This window comes from Diuraphis noxia, unplaced genomic scaffold (genome assembly GCF_037042655.1).
Source record: "Diuraphis noxia isolate RWA-SAM2 unplaced genomic scaffold, SU_Dnox_SAM2 contig0003, whole genome shotgun sequence".
Taxonomy (NCBI): Eukaryota; Metazoa; Arthropoda; class Insecta; order Hemiptera; family Aphididae; genus Diuraphis; species Diuraphis noxia.
Genome location: NW_028301713.1, coordinates 77,719,504 through 77,735,611, shown reverse-complemented (window position 1 = coordinate 77,735,611; position 16,108 = coordinate 77,719,504). Strand labels below are relative to the sequence as shown.

The 16,108-nt window shown below is 26.0% G+C and overlaps 1 protein-coding gene and 1 pseudogene across 2 annotated transcripts; one reads left to right on the top strand and one right to left on the bottom strand.

Moving 5' to 3' along the window:
* Positions 1-2,110: 2,110 nt before the first annotated feature.
* Positions 2,111-8,876, bottom strand: LOC107164750 (uncharacterized). The gene is made up of 4 exons (XM_015512682.2): positions 8,550-8,876; positions 8,405-8,471; positions 3,855-5,415; positions 2,111-3,420 (listed from the first exon to the last, which is right to left on the bottom strand). Exon 3 carries the CDS (start codon positions 5,402-5,404, stop codon positions 3,857-3,859), a length of 1,548 nt encoding a protein of 515 aa, XP_015368168.2. The 5' UTR covers positions 5,405-5,415; positions 8,405-8,471; positions 8,550-8,876; the 3' UTR covers positions 2,111-3,420; positions 3,855-3,856.
* A 4,721-nt stretch (positions 8,877-13,597) lies between these two features.
* On the top strand, positions 13,598-15,018 carry LOC149057786 (uncharacterized; annotated as a pseudogene). The gene is made up of 3 exons (XR_016191017.1): positions 13,598-13,964; positions 14,187-14,444; positions 14,663-15,018. The product of XR_016191017.1 is annotated as an uncharacterized LOC149057786 (transcript).
* The last annotated feature ends 1,090 nt before the right edge of the window (positions 15,019-16,108 follow it).

Genomic DNA, 16,108 nt, shown 5'->3' with positions numbered 1-16,108 from the left:
ACATAATAGATGTAAATTATTATGTTCATGTATTTCTTGGAGAATGTATTACCTAGGTTTAAAACTATCAACTATTCAGTTTTTATAGAAAAAAGTGAAATTCTTTTAATCTTAATGTAGACGTGATTTGTAGGGATGAGGTTACATTAAGCAATTGTAATTTTCATGTGTGGGCGGGGGATCATACATTTGTCCAATTGGCCAGTATGGGCCTCCTACGGATATTTTATGGCTTAAGGTAACCCACTAATGTGCCAACCATATGACACTATGCTCACAATCAAACATACCGTCGAGGAATACAGACAGTACCAGAAAATGAAAATAAGAACTCAACATAACAACTTAACCTAACCTTGTTGAATACATAACAACTAAATTGTATTTAAATACTGTATTTATTTATTTAATTGTATTCTTCTCTCAATTTTTAATTAACATGTCAAAGCAGAAATTTATAATTTCAAGATCAAAAAAATGAATAATAATAGTAAAAAGTAATCATAAATATTTGTTCTAATCAAAAAGCTGATGAGCATTGTTTACAATTATTATTCATATATAACAAAAATAACTATATAATAACATTAGATCTCATACTTGGTATACATGATATATACACATTAACCCATTAGTACTGTAAAAAGGCGGGTAAGTCGTGGATGTCGCTCTGCTGTACAGTAGGTTACAAGTGGGTTACTGTAATGGATGGAATTAAATTTGAATCCAATGATATTATATCATTGTATACGAAAAACGATTCTGAGCGAAGACGGTTTATCTGTCTAGGATATATTATAGATTATTAAAAAATTTCAAATCTTTCATTTAAAAAGAAGATTTTTTATGAATTTCTAGTTTGAAATAATTTGCGAATTTTTGTGATTTTTACATATGTTGTCAAAATTCAAACTTTGAATGCTTGTAAAAAAAAATTGTGACTACGCATTTCTTTTATTTTTCAATTGCTATTGTAAAAATATGATAGGAGCTATGTATTAAATTTTCAAATCTTAGATGTAAAAGAAACTTTTTTTATGAATTTCTAGCATAAAATAATTTATGAATTTTCGTGATTTTTACGTATTTAGTCAAAATTTGAACTTTAAATGCTTGTAAAAAAAAATCGTGCCTACAAAATATTAATTTTTTTTAACTGCTATTGTTACAATGTGTTAGAAGCCTTGTATTAAATTTTCAAGCTTTTTTACCGAACAAATAAATTTTTATCGATATTTATAGAAAAAAAAACCAAAAAAGTTGAAAAATTAAAATGTCAGTAAACAGCTCAAAACAAATCTAAATATTTTGAAAATTTTTATCTAACTCACTAATATTTTAGTTTTAAGTCCTTAATTGTTTTTCAAGTCTATTGTAATGAGGAAGTTAATTATATCACTGTCACTTAAAATAAATTCAGAACTTGATCATAACTGATCATATATATATATATATATATATATATAGTTTTATGACTAATAATGTCTTAAAATATTCTTTTAATGTATTAACCTTACATACATGTACACATTTAAAAATCAAATATTTGTTGATGCATCACATTCATTCAGTAGTAAAGTAGTTTCTTGTTTAGTAAGATTATGCAACACACACATCTCTTTTACATACATATGACATACCAAATTTGGGTTTAGAAGGATCCATTTTATGTTTCTAGTTGTAATCTTCCAGTAAATTGACCTATTACTAAATGTAAATGTAAGAATAATGTCTTATGTTCTATTGTCCATTTCTTTATATTTTAATTTGAAAGTAATAAACATTTTTAAGTACTAACAAATTAACATGATAACTCATTTTAAAATTAAACATAAAAACAAATCCAAACACATAATATTATTTCCTTTTCATTTGATCGTAAATTTATAGAAATATAAAAACTAATAACATAAAATAAGTTCTGCTGAACACAAATTAGGTATGTTAAATGTTTGTAAGATGATATTTATATATATCCCAATTAATATTTAATCTTAGGGAAAGATATAACTATAGAATAACTGTATTTCTATAAGGAATGAATATTGAACATAAGTGTAACTTCATATAATTGATGAGGGTTATGAAAATTATGTCAAAATAATCACCATTGAACAGGTAAGTTTAATTATAATGTATTTATAAAAATAATTTACGCAAAAAAAGTCTTTCTAATTCTAAACTTAACTTAATAGCATAATATATAAACCATCAGAATTAAATTATAGTGAAAATGTGTAAATGTTTACATATTATGTACATTTGTATTATTGTATACAAAATAACAATATATTATATTATACTGGTAAATATTTTGATAAATTTATAATTATAATAATTTTAAAAAATACTAACAACATAAACAATTAAAAATATATTTTATACAGTACATATAATTATAAGATATTAGATCATAGTTATTATTACATACTATAACTATTATTTCAAAGAAAATGTAACATGTTAGATTTATACCTGATTTAAAAAATCAAACAATAATTTCAAATGAAATATAATTTGATATTGAAGAAATTATCTTATCATTTTCTTTAAGTAAATAATATTAAAAATATTATAATAATTTAGTTTCATACTTATAGAAATAATATATCTCGATTGTTATCAATAAATAAAATATTACAAATAATTATGATATATTTAATTTTTAAATTGGATTTGTGATGTAAAATATGGGTACGAGCAAAATTATAAACATTAATAATTGTTGGTTTATTTTAATTTTAAATAGTTACTACTAATTAACAAATGTTGGTATTCAAATAAAAATTGTCAATTCAGTTTTTTAATTAATCACAATATAAATTCAAATTTTGATTGTAATCAATTATTGGAGAGCAATACACAAATATACATAAGAATATATGTACTATGGAATATTTGAATACAAATCCAATTTAAATAACTAAATAAGCTATATTTATACATTTTTTTGTATACTTAAATTATTTAATTATTAGTTCTTTAAATTAAAAAAGGCTTTATACTTTTAACCTATAATATTTACAAACACAAGGGTTGCTAAAAATAAAAACATTTCTATGACAATCATAAAGAATCATTTTTGATAATCTAACAAAAATATAATACAAGCTAGTAAGGGGTTATTCAGAAGAGTACACATAATCATTAAAAAAATTCAGTTTTCATCTTTAACAAAGTTTATAATTATTTATATTAGCTTGTTTCATTAAATTATTTTTAAATCTTAAAAGTTAATATTTAAACTAATAAAACTATGAATAGCACCATATTTCAAATCATATTTTGAGGATTCTAACTTTTTGGTGTAAACGGATGCTTGATTTCTGTGTGCTGTAAACACTTCAACCCATTAAATCTTGTTACACTACTGATACTCATATTTTTATTAAATTCTTCACTCATTGATTTGTCTTAAATCTAAACAGATATTAAAAAATAAATTATTAAAATAAAATTTAAATCTAATGTAGTAGTATATTGCATAATATAGCGTGCTCATAAAAGTAATATACAACATTTATCCGAGTATAAGTAATAACTAAAGATAGGGTATATTTAAAATCTAATAAATAAAACTTATGTTTCAAAATCATTCAATTATAAAACTAATGTTTAAAAGAGCATATTTAACTGTGTTATTTTTATAGTTTTAGAAACTTTAAAAATGTAATACTTATATTAATACTTTAATAAAATTAAATTGTACAAATATTTTAACAATTTGAATGATCTGACCTGAAAGAATATTTTTTATTTAGATTCAGGTAATTGATCTGGAAAATTAGTTTAATAACCAACAAAATTTACTTAAAAATTAAATAATATATGTCATAATGATTATATATACTAACCATTATTTATAAATGCAATCCTCAATTTGTTGCTGCTGGGTATCATGTTCACGTTGATTCTGTTGATCAACTTTTACCTCTACAATATCAGTAGGTATATTATTTGCTGAATCATATTTTTCCACAGTATAATCAGTGCTATATATGCATTCCTCAATTTGAGTTTGACCACTTATTGGTTCCAATTCTTGTGATGGTGGTGTTACAGTATGTGCAGCAGCTGCATCACTCTGCTGTCTAGCATACTTCTCATGTATATTTCTGTGTCGTTTTAATGCAAATCGATCACTAAAACCAACTCCACAAATATCACAACGGTGAGGCTTTTCTCCTGTGTGTACTTTAGCATGATTTTTTAAATGTGTGGCTTGATTAAATGCTGATCCACATATATCACAACGATAAGGCTTTTCTCCTGTATGAATACGGCGATGATTCCATAATGTAGAATGGCGAGCAAAAGTTTTATCACAAACTTCACACTGATAAGGTCGTTCACCACTGTGTATTCTTTCATGATTTTTGAGATGAGGAGATTGAGAAAATTGCATTCCACAAACACCACATTTAAATGGTTTTTCACCTGTATGCACTCGACCATGATTTTTTAAATAGGCTGCTTTTGCAAATGATAAACCACATATTTCACACTTATAAGGTTTATCGCCAGTATGCAGACGCTTGTGACTCCATAATGATGAGTAACGTGAAAAACTTCCCCCACATATGTTACAATGAAAAGGTTTATTGGGTGTATTTGAATTGTTAATTGAATCATTTTTCATATTAACATTAGTATGGTTACCATTAACTAAAAAAATTATACCCGAACCATTACATTTATAACATTTGGTGACTGTAGCCATACCTCTTTTTTTCACTGGATAGTAACCTTTCATTATTGCAGTCTGCTCGGGTGATAAATTGTCACTAGATTCTATTTCATTTTCTTGAGGTGTGTAATTAGAACAATTCCCACCACTACAACTCACACATTTTATAAACCTAGACTTTTTACCCTTAACTGTCTGTGGAGCAACATCAGCACCACACGAAAAACACTGTTTGTGCACAGTTGATCGATGAACTTTCATATCTCTTACTTGAGGAAAACAAGAACCACATGTCGAACAAGTAAATGATGGTGGTTCTTGAGGATGAGCAGATTTTTTATGATGGTCTAACATTGATGCATGAGTAAATCCAGCACCACAAACATCACATTTAAAAGCTGCACCAGCTGTTGTGAGAGACATTTGATTTACTAATGCATAGTTATAATTGAATGGCGCTGTTACATCAAAACGGTAAGAAGTCTTATCAGTTTGAGTTACTCCGTTTGCTGAAGCTGCAGCAAGAACAGCTATATTACCAGATACAGGAACTTTTTGCACCATGTTTACGTTGTAAAATGGAAAGTCCACAGAGGATGCTTTATCATCTTTTTTGACAATAGTGGCATAAAGCTGACCCGTTACTGGGTTTTGTTCTTGCCGAATACCTGGATCATACATAATGGTTGTAACTACCTCGTCCTTGGTGTCACTCATACAGCTACAATCTATAAATAAAAATATACAAGATATAATAATTGTAATAAATATATTATTATTTGATACTGCCTGAAATAATAAAGATATTTGAAGGAATAGTTATTATAAATGGTTTGATTATAAAAACCTATTCCATATACTCTAAATAGATTAAATACTGTAAAGATATATACATTTTGAAACAGTCATTGATAGGACAAATATTTTTATATTGTACTCAAAAGGTAGTGACTAATAGACCAACAATATCAACAATAGGTGGTGCTTAATTTGGAGGATGGTGCCTTTACTCATGATAAAATATAGAGGTATGTCAGCAACAATATGTGTTTGAATCTTTCGTTTGCATTCCCACTTTTTCCTATGTGTTAGGTTCTCCGATTTTCATGCTTTGGTAAATGCGACCAATGAGAGGCGGAGAACATAGCACACAGTAAAAAGTGGAAAATATGCGCATGAGAAAGTTGCTGACATACCTATTTACTTTGTCATGCCTTTAATAATCTTTTTTTTTTTTTGTATACCCCAACACATTTTTTTCACCAAGACAAAAGGATGGAACAAACTTAAGACCAGATAATTTTTACTAGAATGAGAATTTTAATTGTGAACAATTTATCTAATGGATTTTATAACTTTTAATTCCAAGTGGAACAATGAATGTATTGATTTTACTATGCCATTACATTTTCTTATTATTCATGTTTATTATCACTTTTTAAAACAATAAAATTGCATTGATTTTCTTCGATAGAATATGTTCTGGTAGAAAAATAAATCTAGTTGATAAATTGTGGGGTTTAAAGTAAAAAATTGAAAATATTTTTCAAAAGAATCAGGAAAAACAAACAAACATTCAAAGAAAAACTGTTTCTGACAAAATCTTTTTTAGTTTGTAACAAGGAACTCAATATAACTAGGTATTTATACTTTATATTTTCACAGAATGTTCATATTAGCATTTTTATGCACCAAAACATTTTCAAGACATGTTATAATATTTATAGCAATAAGAAAATTTCAAGTTATATTAGTTTTCTTTTACCTAATTGTTGATAAAAATGTTCAGTTAAAAAACTTGAAACAATAAAACTTTCTCGTAAGCTATTGTATGTGAAAATTAAAAAATAAAGTTAATCACAAATCTACATTATTTTTTATGATAATTTGAAATTGAAATGTTGACTAAATTCATTAAAATAATGAAAATTGGCAAACTATTTTGAGTAGAAATTTCATAACATGTTTTCTATTTATGTTTAAGCTTTTAAACATTAATACAATATTCAACTTTTGAAGTTGTTTTACACTAGACAAAAAAATAAAATAATAAGTTTATTGGAAAGTCTTATTAATTTTTATGAGCATTTGAAGTTAAGACATTCATCCGTAAATTAAAAAACTCTCATACAAAAATGTACTTATTTTGTTGTTATTTAAAATCTAATAACTGTAGGTAATTGAAATTTTCAAAATATTTGGACTTGTTATGAGTTTTTATAAACAATTTTAATCATTCAAGTTATTTATCTTTTTATAAATGTCAATAATATTTTTCATAAAATACTTGAAAATTTATTAAAAGTTGTTATACTTACTAGAAGTTGAGAAATATTGGGATTCACAATCACTATTTTTTTTTTAAATATTTAAAGTTCAAATTTTGACAATACTAATCAAAATATTGAAAATTTTCAAATTAGTTTTTTGTTAAATCTATAAAATGTTTAATTTTTATAGCTGTAAATTAAAAATTTAAAACAACAATTCTCTTAAATATTTTATTCTGTAACCAAAAGCTATAAAAACAAAGTTTCTTTTTACAGACATTTTAAGTTCATAATTTGAATGAAATTAGATATTATTTAAGCCCAGAATAACAATTTTAGTTATTTTGTTGTAATTTAAAAATATTTATTTGTGGGTACTTGAAACTTTTAGAGTATATTATTATATTTTAAACAGTCAATGACATTATTTTTTATTTATTTTTGGCAAAAATTATTTTAACTTATTATAGTACTATACCTAATAGTAAAATAAATTACTTTAATTACAATATCACAAAATTTGCTTAGTATTGTTTTAAGCTGACAAGCTATCTTTCTTCAGAGTTATTTTGTATGTACAATGATAATTGAATACATAATTTAACACACCTATTACAGTAACTCTAAACATCTTATGTATTAAATGAGTTTTAAAAAAATTGTTTCTATTGCCAATCTGTGTATCATACCATAATATGTTTGATCACAACTTTATGCAAATCTGACAGTCACTAGTGTGTAGGGGATTGTTTCAATTTATAATGTAAATCAAGTAAATTTTTTTTTGATTTCAAACAATTGATACAATTTAAGAAAATCCTTAAACTAAAAATATTGACATGGAATAAATTACATAGGTATAAGGCATGCATAGTTTATTCTAATATCTACAAATAATTAACTAAATTTATTTGTGTTTTTATACAGGACGGTATTATTTAGACAATACTATAACAATAATTGTTACTTGAATTAATATTTTTCTTTGCAATAAATAATAATACTAAATTATTATTACATACATGATTATAGTCTTAAATGTATAACACATTTAAATGTACCAGTTACATAATGAATATCCTTGATACCCAGTTGATTTAAAAGAAATTATTAATATAAATAGTTGTTTTTTCTATGCTTCACAGTTACAATTTACAATTTATATATTCAGTTATGTAAATAGTTTTAGACAGTATAATTTAAAAGCAAAAATGAAATAATATTTTTAATGACTTTATTGAATTGAATAACTAACTAGATTTATAATAATAACAAATCCCAGAATCCAGAGTATAAACATACATGTATCTTTCATAGTATAAATAACCATAGTAAAATAAGTTTATATCACATATCCGTAGATGTCAGATGTATTATATTAAACTTTAGACAAGAGATAAGATTTAAGCATAAAAATAGAACTTATTACACAACTTATTAAGTTTACCTTTATGTATATGGTCTTGTCAGGAATTCATTTTGGTGTAGTACATTGAAACTTTCTGATTATAAGCCTATAACAAATAATAAAAATATTTATGTTAAAGTAGTTATTAAAACTGTAAATTATCTTAATGTATAATTCAACTTACCTAGGTCAACTTAAAAATAAAGTTTCGTCAAAAACTACATGATAAGACTCTGCTATAATGTTGTATAATAATTTACATATTATCTTAATTAACCAATTATCAATTAAATTGTAAAAAAATAATTGTAAAGTATACAAATATTATAAAATGTGGGTATTTTACAAAATTTTATCATTTATTTTAAATTTAGTCGGCAGATTTTGGTATTATAAGCAACGACATAAGAAAACATTAATAAAACTAAAAGCAAATAATTATAATTTAAAATCAAATATATGGAACACTCAATAATTTTAAAAACTAAAAAACCAACATTTAACAAACAAAAAACAAGTGGAATTTTGGATCAACAATTTTTTTGTCAATTTTTGTTTTGGTTTGATACGACATGGAGGACATAATACATCATGGAAAGATAACTGAACATAATTTTATAATAATCCATGAAAAAATAAGAATAACTTCCCGCCATTAATTATCATTTTCTACAAACAATGCACTTTTCAAAATTAAATTAAATCTATTCTGTGCTATAACTATTATTTCAAGTCTATAATTGGATTTTAAATGAAAAAAAAAAATGAAGTTACTCCCGTAGTATGCTACCTATAAGTAAATAATAAGGATTATTATTACCTACCTTAAATTATAAAATATATTTATTTTACAATTATTCTTATGTACCTAGTTATATGGTATTATGTTATATTATTTTTCTGAACGAAGTGATGAATGTATTGATTTTACAATGATGTGTGTTCAATTTCAAACTTTGGGGGTGGTTTCTGATGTAAAAGTGCATTATAGAGGTCAAAAGTAAACATGTTCCAACAGTTTTCAATAAAATCGAGAAAAACAAAAAAAAAATGACAGTAAAACGGGAGAAATTTTTACCAAATGTTTATGTTATGGTTATTGTTTTTGACTTTTTTGAGTTATTTATAGACCACTGAAATTTTCAATTTTTTTGAGAATTTTTTTTTGAAGTGCTGGTAAAAAAATGTTGGACGACCAAAAAAACTATAAAATTTAATACAAGAGGTCACTTATGACTTGTTCTTATTGTAGCTAAAAAAATTAAAAATCGTAAGCCACAATTTTTTTTTATAAGCGTTTATATTTCAAATTTTTACGAAATCTGTCGTTGAAAAATCATAAATTTTTTTATATTTATAACTAAGAATTAAAAATACAACACTAAGTTTTCCATAAGTTTTCCTTCAAGTAGCTATAGAGAAAACTCGAAGCATCAATATAGGAAAAATTTTAAGTACGTTTGAATTTTAAATTTTTTCGAAATAGCGTAACGATAACGATTTATCCTCAAACGATTTCAAATATTTGTTATTATTCAAAAAGTATAACTCGTAGATACTTGAAATTTTCACCAGTTATTTAGATTGGCATTTTCTTTACATGGTTTAATTTTCAAAATATTTTGACTTTTTTTAGATATTTATAGACGACTGAAATTTTTAATTTGTTTGAAAATTTTCTTCTGAAGTGTCGATTAAATTTTTTTGGCCCTATCAAAATACTTGAAAATTTAATACAAAGTTCCTCATAAGTTATTCTTATAGTGAATAAAAAATTATAAGAATATATATGCACAATTTTTTTTTATTAGCATTTGAAGTTCAAATATTGACAAAATTTCGTAAAAACCATGAATATTTTGTGTTTGTCATCACGTTTTGGGGCAGTAAAAATGCTTCGAATTTTAATTTCAGTACCTTGTTGTGCGACAGGTGGTGGCAGCAGAGGAGGGAACTGGAGGTGCAAATCAACAGGGACTTCACTCCACCAAACGCCATCGCAGTCATGCAGGAATCAACGCAAAATAAAAAGGTCTAGAAGTGGAAGGTAAACATCTTCCGCGCTTCCCTTCTTTTTGTTTTTGGTATTATTGATTTATCAATATGAATATATTTTTTTTAATGGTCCATGCATAATAAATATTATATCGTTTACATTTAAATTCTATCATTATATTGTAACGAGCTGTGATTATACCTATAAATCGGATATCCATCTATATATACTTCGCGCACGTAAAGATCATAATCATTTATCTGTCTAAAACCAGTTTTTTAACCCATATAATTAGTCATGATCTTAACTTGCGTGAAGTGTACGTATAATACTATAATAAGAATATAATGATAATATTGATAGAGCGCAACAGCGTAATGACGATTTTGTTTAGAATAATAATAATATATCACGCGACATTATACCTATTATAATACATCACTATTCAGTATTCACTCATATGAATATTCATTAAAGTAGATCGCGCAGGAATTGAGAGTTTAGCGTAAAACCATTGATTATAGAATAGACTATTCTATATCAATGGTAAAACTAATACCACGCTATAAAATACTATGTGTAACAGTTAGAAGTTAGAACTGACTTTTGGAATAACTTTTGTTCAAATTAATATTTTTTTTAGATTCTGAGCGGAGCAAGGAATGTATTGATTTTATCATGATGTGTGTTTTTTTTTGTGCGTCTGTCATTATTTTTTGGGGCAGTAAAAGTGCTTCGATTTTCGCCTTCAGTACCTCATCGTTCGATCAGCAAGTTAATCTAGTTTGAGAGAGTTAAAAATAAAAAATTCTCAATATTTTTCTAAATAATCGGGATAAACAAACTAATAATTAAGGAAAAAACGGGAATTTTTACTAACAATCAATTTTCGACAAAATCGATTTTGGTTTTTGATGTTACTTTAAAACAAATGACCATAAATACATGAAATTTCACCAAATGTTTGTATAACTATATAAGTATATTATATACACCATGAAATTTTCAAAAAATGTCGACTTATTAAGTTGAACTATTTATATAGGCATATATCAGTATTAGTTTTTTTTTTAGATTAATATCGATAAAAATCAAAAATATATTTTTTGTGTAGCACAGCTTGAAAATTTAATACAATTCTCCTAACATATTGTTACAATAGCAGTTGAAAAATAAAATAAATTCATAGTCACAATTTTTTATAAGCATTCAAAGTTTGAATTTTGACAAAATACGTAAAAATCACAAAAATTCGTAAATTATTTTAAGCTAGAAATTCATAAAAAAATTTCATTTTAAATCTAATATTTGAAAATTTTTAATAATCTATAATATATCTCAGATAGATAAACCGTCTCCGCTCAGAATCGTTTTTCGTATAGGTACAATGATACCTATATCATTGGATTCAAATTTAATTCCATCCATTACAGTAACACTACACTTGTAAACCCATGACTTACCTGCTTTTGTAAGTATAATAATAAGAAGAGAAAAAAAAATTATAAACTAGGTATTTGTTGAAAATAAATAAGTAACAAACGCTTGTCAAGAGTTTACGATATAAAAAATAATGAAATTCCCTACCTAAAATGTGGTACCGGAAGGCAAAATCGCTCACGTTCACGCAAACGTAATCTATCTTCGTCTATATACTTCCCCTAGACCGACGGACAAGAAGTCAAAACCATTTGTTTCCCCGAACCGGTTCGAGGTTCTACAAAGCGACGACGATTCAAGGGAGTGTGTTTTTCTCACACCTAGTGACAAGTGACCATACGTTAGTAGGTACGTGAGACTCAGTCTCGAACCGATGTCAACAAAAACGCAACCCGTTCTCAACGGGCGCACACTAGTTGCCTCCCGAAGTCAAAAGGCCCATAATTTTTATACGAATTGCCTCCCGACTATATACGAGTTGCCTCCCGACGTACCCTAAATGTTGTTATCATAAACAAACAGGGTCTAGTACTAGTTGCCTCACATTAGTCAAGTAATAAATATATATATGAGTGGTTCCAAACATTTTCAAACATCATGTATCAAAATAAGTTAAAGTTTGTAATTTCAAAGTCGTATTTATGACTTTTCTTATACGATATTACTTTCGTATTTGATATTTGATACGATTATATTATCTATACGACTAGGACTAACCATTAAGATAATATACTCTTTTGTGTAATGATAAGATATAACTAATGCAAACCAGACCTAAGCTAGGCTCAGTTATGGTAAATAATATACGTAATCGAGTAACGTTTATAGTTCCAACACTCGTTCTCGTTGTACGATATTATTTTTACAAATATTTTTTAGAAACGTTTTTAGAATGGATCAATGTGAAGTGCGAAATAAAATACTTAGTGAAAAAAGCAAATGTGTTAAAATAATTAAAGGTTTTAAATTTAGTTTTCAAATAAAGTTAGCCTTCAACAAAGAACGGTGGAATTGTACGACATAAATATGTAAGGCTTTTTTAAAAGTAGACGAAAATTACAAAATAATATTCGACGAACGTAAGTTGATCCATAATAGTCATGTAGCCATTATAGCCATCTTGCCATAATAGGCAAGAAATTAGTAACTCTTTAAAAAGAAAAGCAGTCACTGGAACATTATTATGTGAAAGGCCTTCAAAGTTATAACATGCAGAATTAAGACACCAGAGACTGATACGGTTATTTTAATAAAAAGTTCTAATAAGCCTAAAGTACATGGATGATTATACAAATTAGAAACAAAATTATTTTCATTGATACCCAAATAAAAAAGCTGAATGAAAAAAAAATATCAAATTTTAAGTACCTACAAATATTGGCTAAAAAATACAAGCCTAAGCAATGCTATAAATAATTTACCATTATTTACATATTATATTAAATTATTATTACCATACATGTATGTTATTGACTGATAATAGGTACTACTTCCTATTTTGTTTGACTTATTGATTCATTATTTTTATAGTTGTGTAATTTTTTAATAAATCATTTTTTTAAATGTCGTATCCCAGACAGCAAATGTTTGTCTAAAATTACTATTATAACATTATTGATTATTCTATGTATTATACCTAAGACTGATGTTTTTTAACTGCACTATATATTTTTAATTAGTAGTAAAATAGTTTTATTTGTATTGATTATTTTTATATTATTATTGTTTTTACCAAGTCTGATATTTTTAATAACGAATAAACATTACCTATTTATGTGGAACTGTTAAGAGAAGTTTATGAACCACTACTTAATTCTATATGGAAGGCAACTAGTGTGAACATTTTTGGGAGGCAACTCGTATATAATTATGCACTACCTGGTCATCGGAGGCAACTAGTGTAAATTAACCTTTTTATTTACGATAAGGACGGGAGGCAATTCGGGTGAAACACGATTGCGTACGTTCGTTATCGGCGATACCTTTTTTAGGTACACGATTGCGTACGATTTTACCAGATTTTTAACTAAACGATTGCGTACGAAATTTTAAGCGCTGTTGCCAATTTTCATACCGGTATATATGCCACATATGACCAGGGTTAGGATTTTTGAAAAATTGATGGGTTGCAGATTTCACTTGGGGCAAGCATGGTGGCGTAAAGTATGTAAAATATAATATTTTTTAGATAAATTATTTTTTAAATTTGACAATAATTTTGATACATAAAAACTGAATATATTCATATATAATTATTTGTATTATTTAGTATTTCGATGCATAATAAAGTACATACATCGATACATAATACACAAAATATTATAAATAATTTATTTTAAATACCTATAAATTATTTAATTATAAAATGTAATATTTAAATTTTAGATACAACAAGAAAAAGTATTAAGAATAGCTTATATGAACGAAAGTGACCAATTAGGAACATGGTTGAAATCATTCTTTGCACTTGCATATCTCCCATTTACTGAAATTGAAGATAGTTTTATTGAACTAATGGCTACGTGTCCGAACGAAAAATATGGTCACGTTTTTTCAGACTACCTATGTATTAAACACATATATTGAAGCAGGATGTCCATTTCCTCCAGAAATGTGGGCTGAAGAACCAAATACGAATCCTCGGTGAGCAATTTATACAATATATATTTTTAATATTCTTAATTGTTTATACAGGGTGTCCCACGGAGATCTGACAAATTATATTTAAAAAAATTTAAAAAAAAATATTTATTAGATCAAAAGTTATTTCATTTGTCAGATCTCCGTGGGACACCCTGTATTTATAATAATATAAATATATATAAATATATAATATTTATAATATAATTTATAATTTTTAGTACCACAAATGGACCTGAAAGCTTTCATAGGACTTATAATGGACAATTTCACAGTGCTCATCCTCCAACACATGTTGTTATTCAAATATTGAAAGAAACTCAATTGCAAACCAGAGCGATTATACAATCGGTTAATAATGGGAGAGTGAAGAAAATGGCAAAAAAAGACTTAAACAGAATCCAAAGCACCATAAAGGATTATGATGAGTATAAAAAAATCCATAAGAATGTAACCCAATATTTAAAAGTAGTAGGCTATAGATGCCAAGGAATCGAAATTTAAACTTAGATACTTATTCATTAATTACTTTTTTACCATTAACTTTTTTTTAAAATTATTTTAGAACTTTTTAATTTATTCGATATTTTTTATATCATTATTATTTTATATTATATTTTATTAAATTTATTTATATACGATGAAAAAATTAAATTTGACAACGTTGCATACAATTTCATACGCAATCGTGTTTATTTATTTTTTCTTAAGGGTACTTTTAACCCATCTACAAACATACGCAATCGTGTTGCCAAAAAGGACAAACGTACGCAATCGTTTTCTACCCGGCAATTCGTATATTTTGGTAGGCAACTAGTATGCACCGTTCTCAACCTACTTACATCAAAAATAAAACCAATTTCACCTTGTTCAAAAATAAATTAACACAACTCACATGTATTAATAGTTTCACTTGCAAGACTAGGTACGTCATCCTATCTCATCGTTTGACCAAATGGGCCGGACAATGTTGAACTAATACTCGACTGCTTAAAGAACTCTGACACAAATTTCCACATATTTTTTCCGAATTGCGGAAAAAAAATCCCCGGGAAAAAATACCCAGACCGCAATATTACTCACAACCTCATGAAAATGGTTGAACATATATTTTTAAACGTTAATTAACACCTACTCACAGTAAAAACATATAGCATATAAAAATATTTCGAATAATTAATGCGTCAATAATACAAAATATAGTTAATAATAATAAAATTAATAATAATATAATAATTATCAAACAATAATCATTAAACGTAGGCACCTATTCACAGTAAAAACATATAATGATATAATTGTTTGTAGTTTTTTGAAATTTTCAACAAATGTTTATATGATGTTTTCTATGTAGGAATGTATGATAACATTTTCAAAATATTTTAAATATTTTAGAGCTATTTATAAATCAAACGTTATGATCATGACTTTATATATTAGACAAAAAACTGTTGACATTTTTAGATGTAATTATAACGGAAAACAAAAATAATTAATACCAACAATTACAAACATTTTCTAAAAATGCAAAAAATTTTTAATTTCTATAGCTAAGTATTGCAAATTTAAAACAAGGTTTCTCATAAGTAGTTGAAAAAAATCTAAAAATCTAAAAAAATATCTATTCATCTTTACTCTAAAATACGCTATGGGACTACTAGGTACTC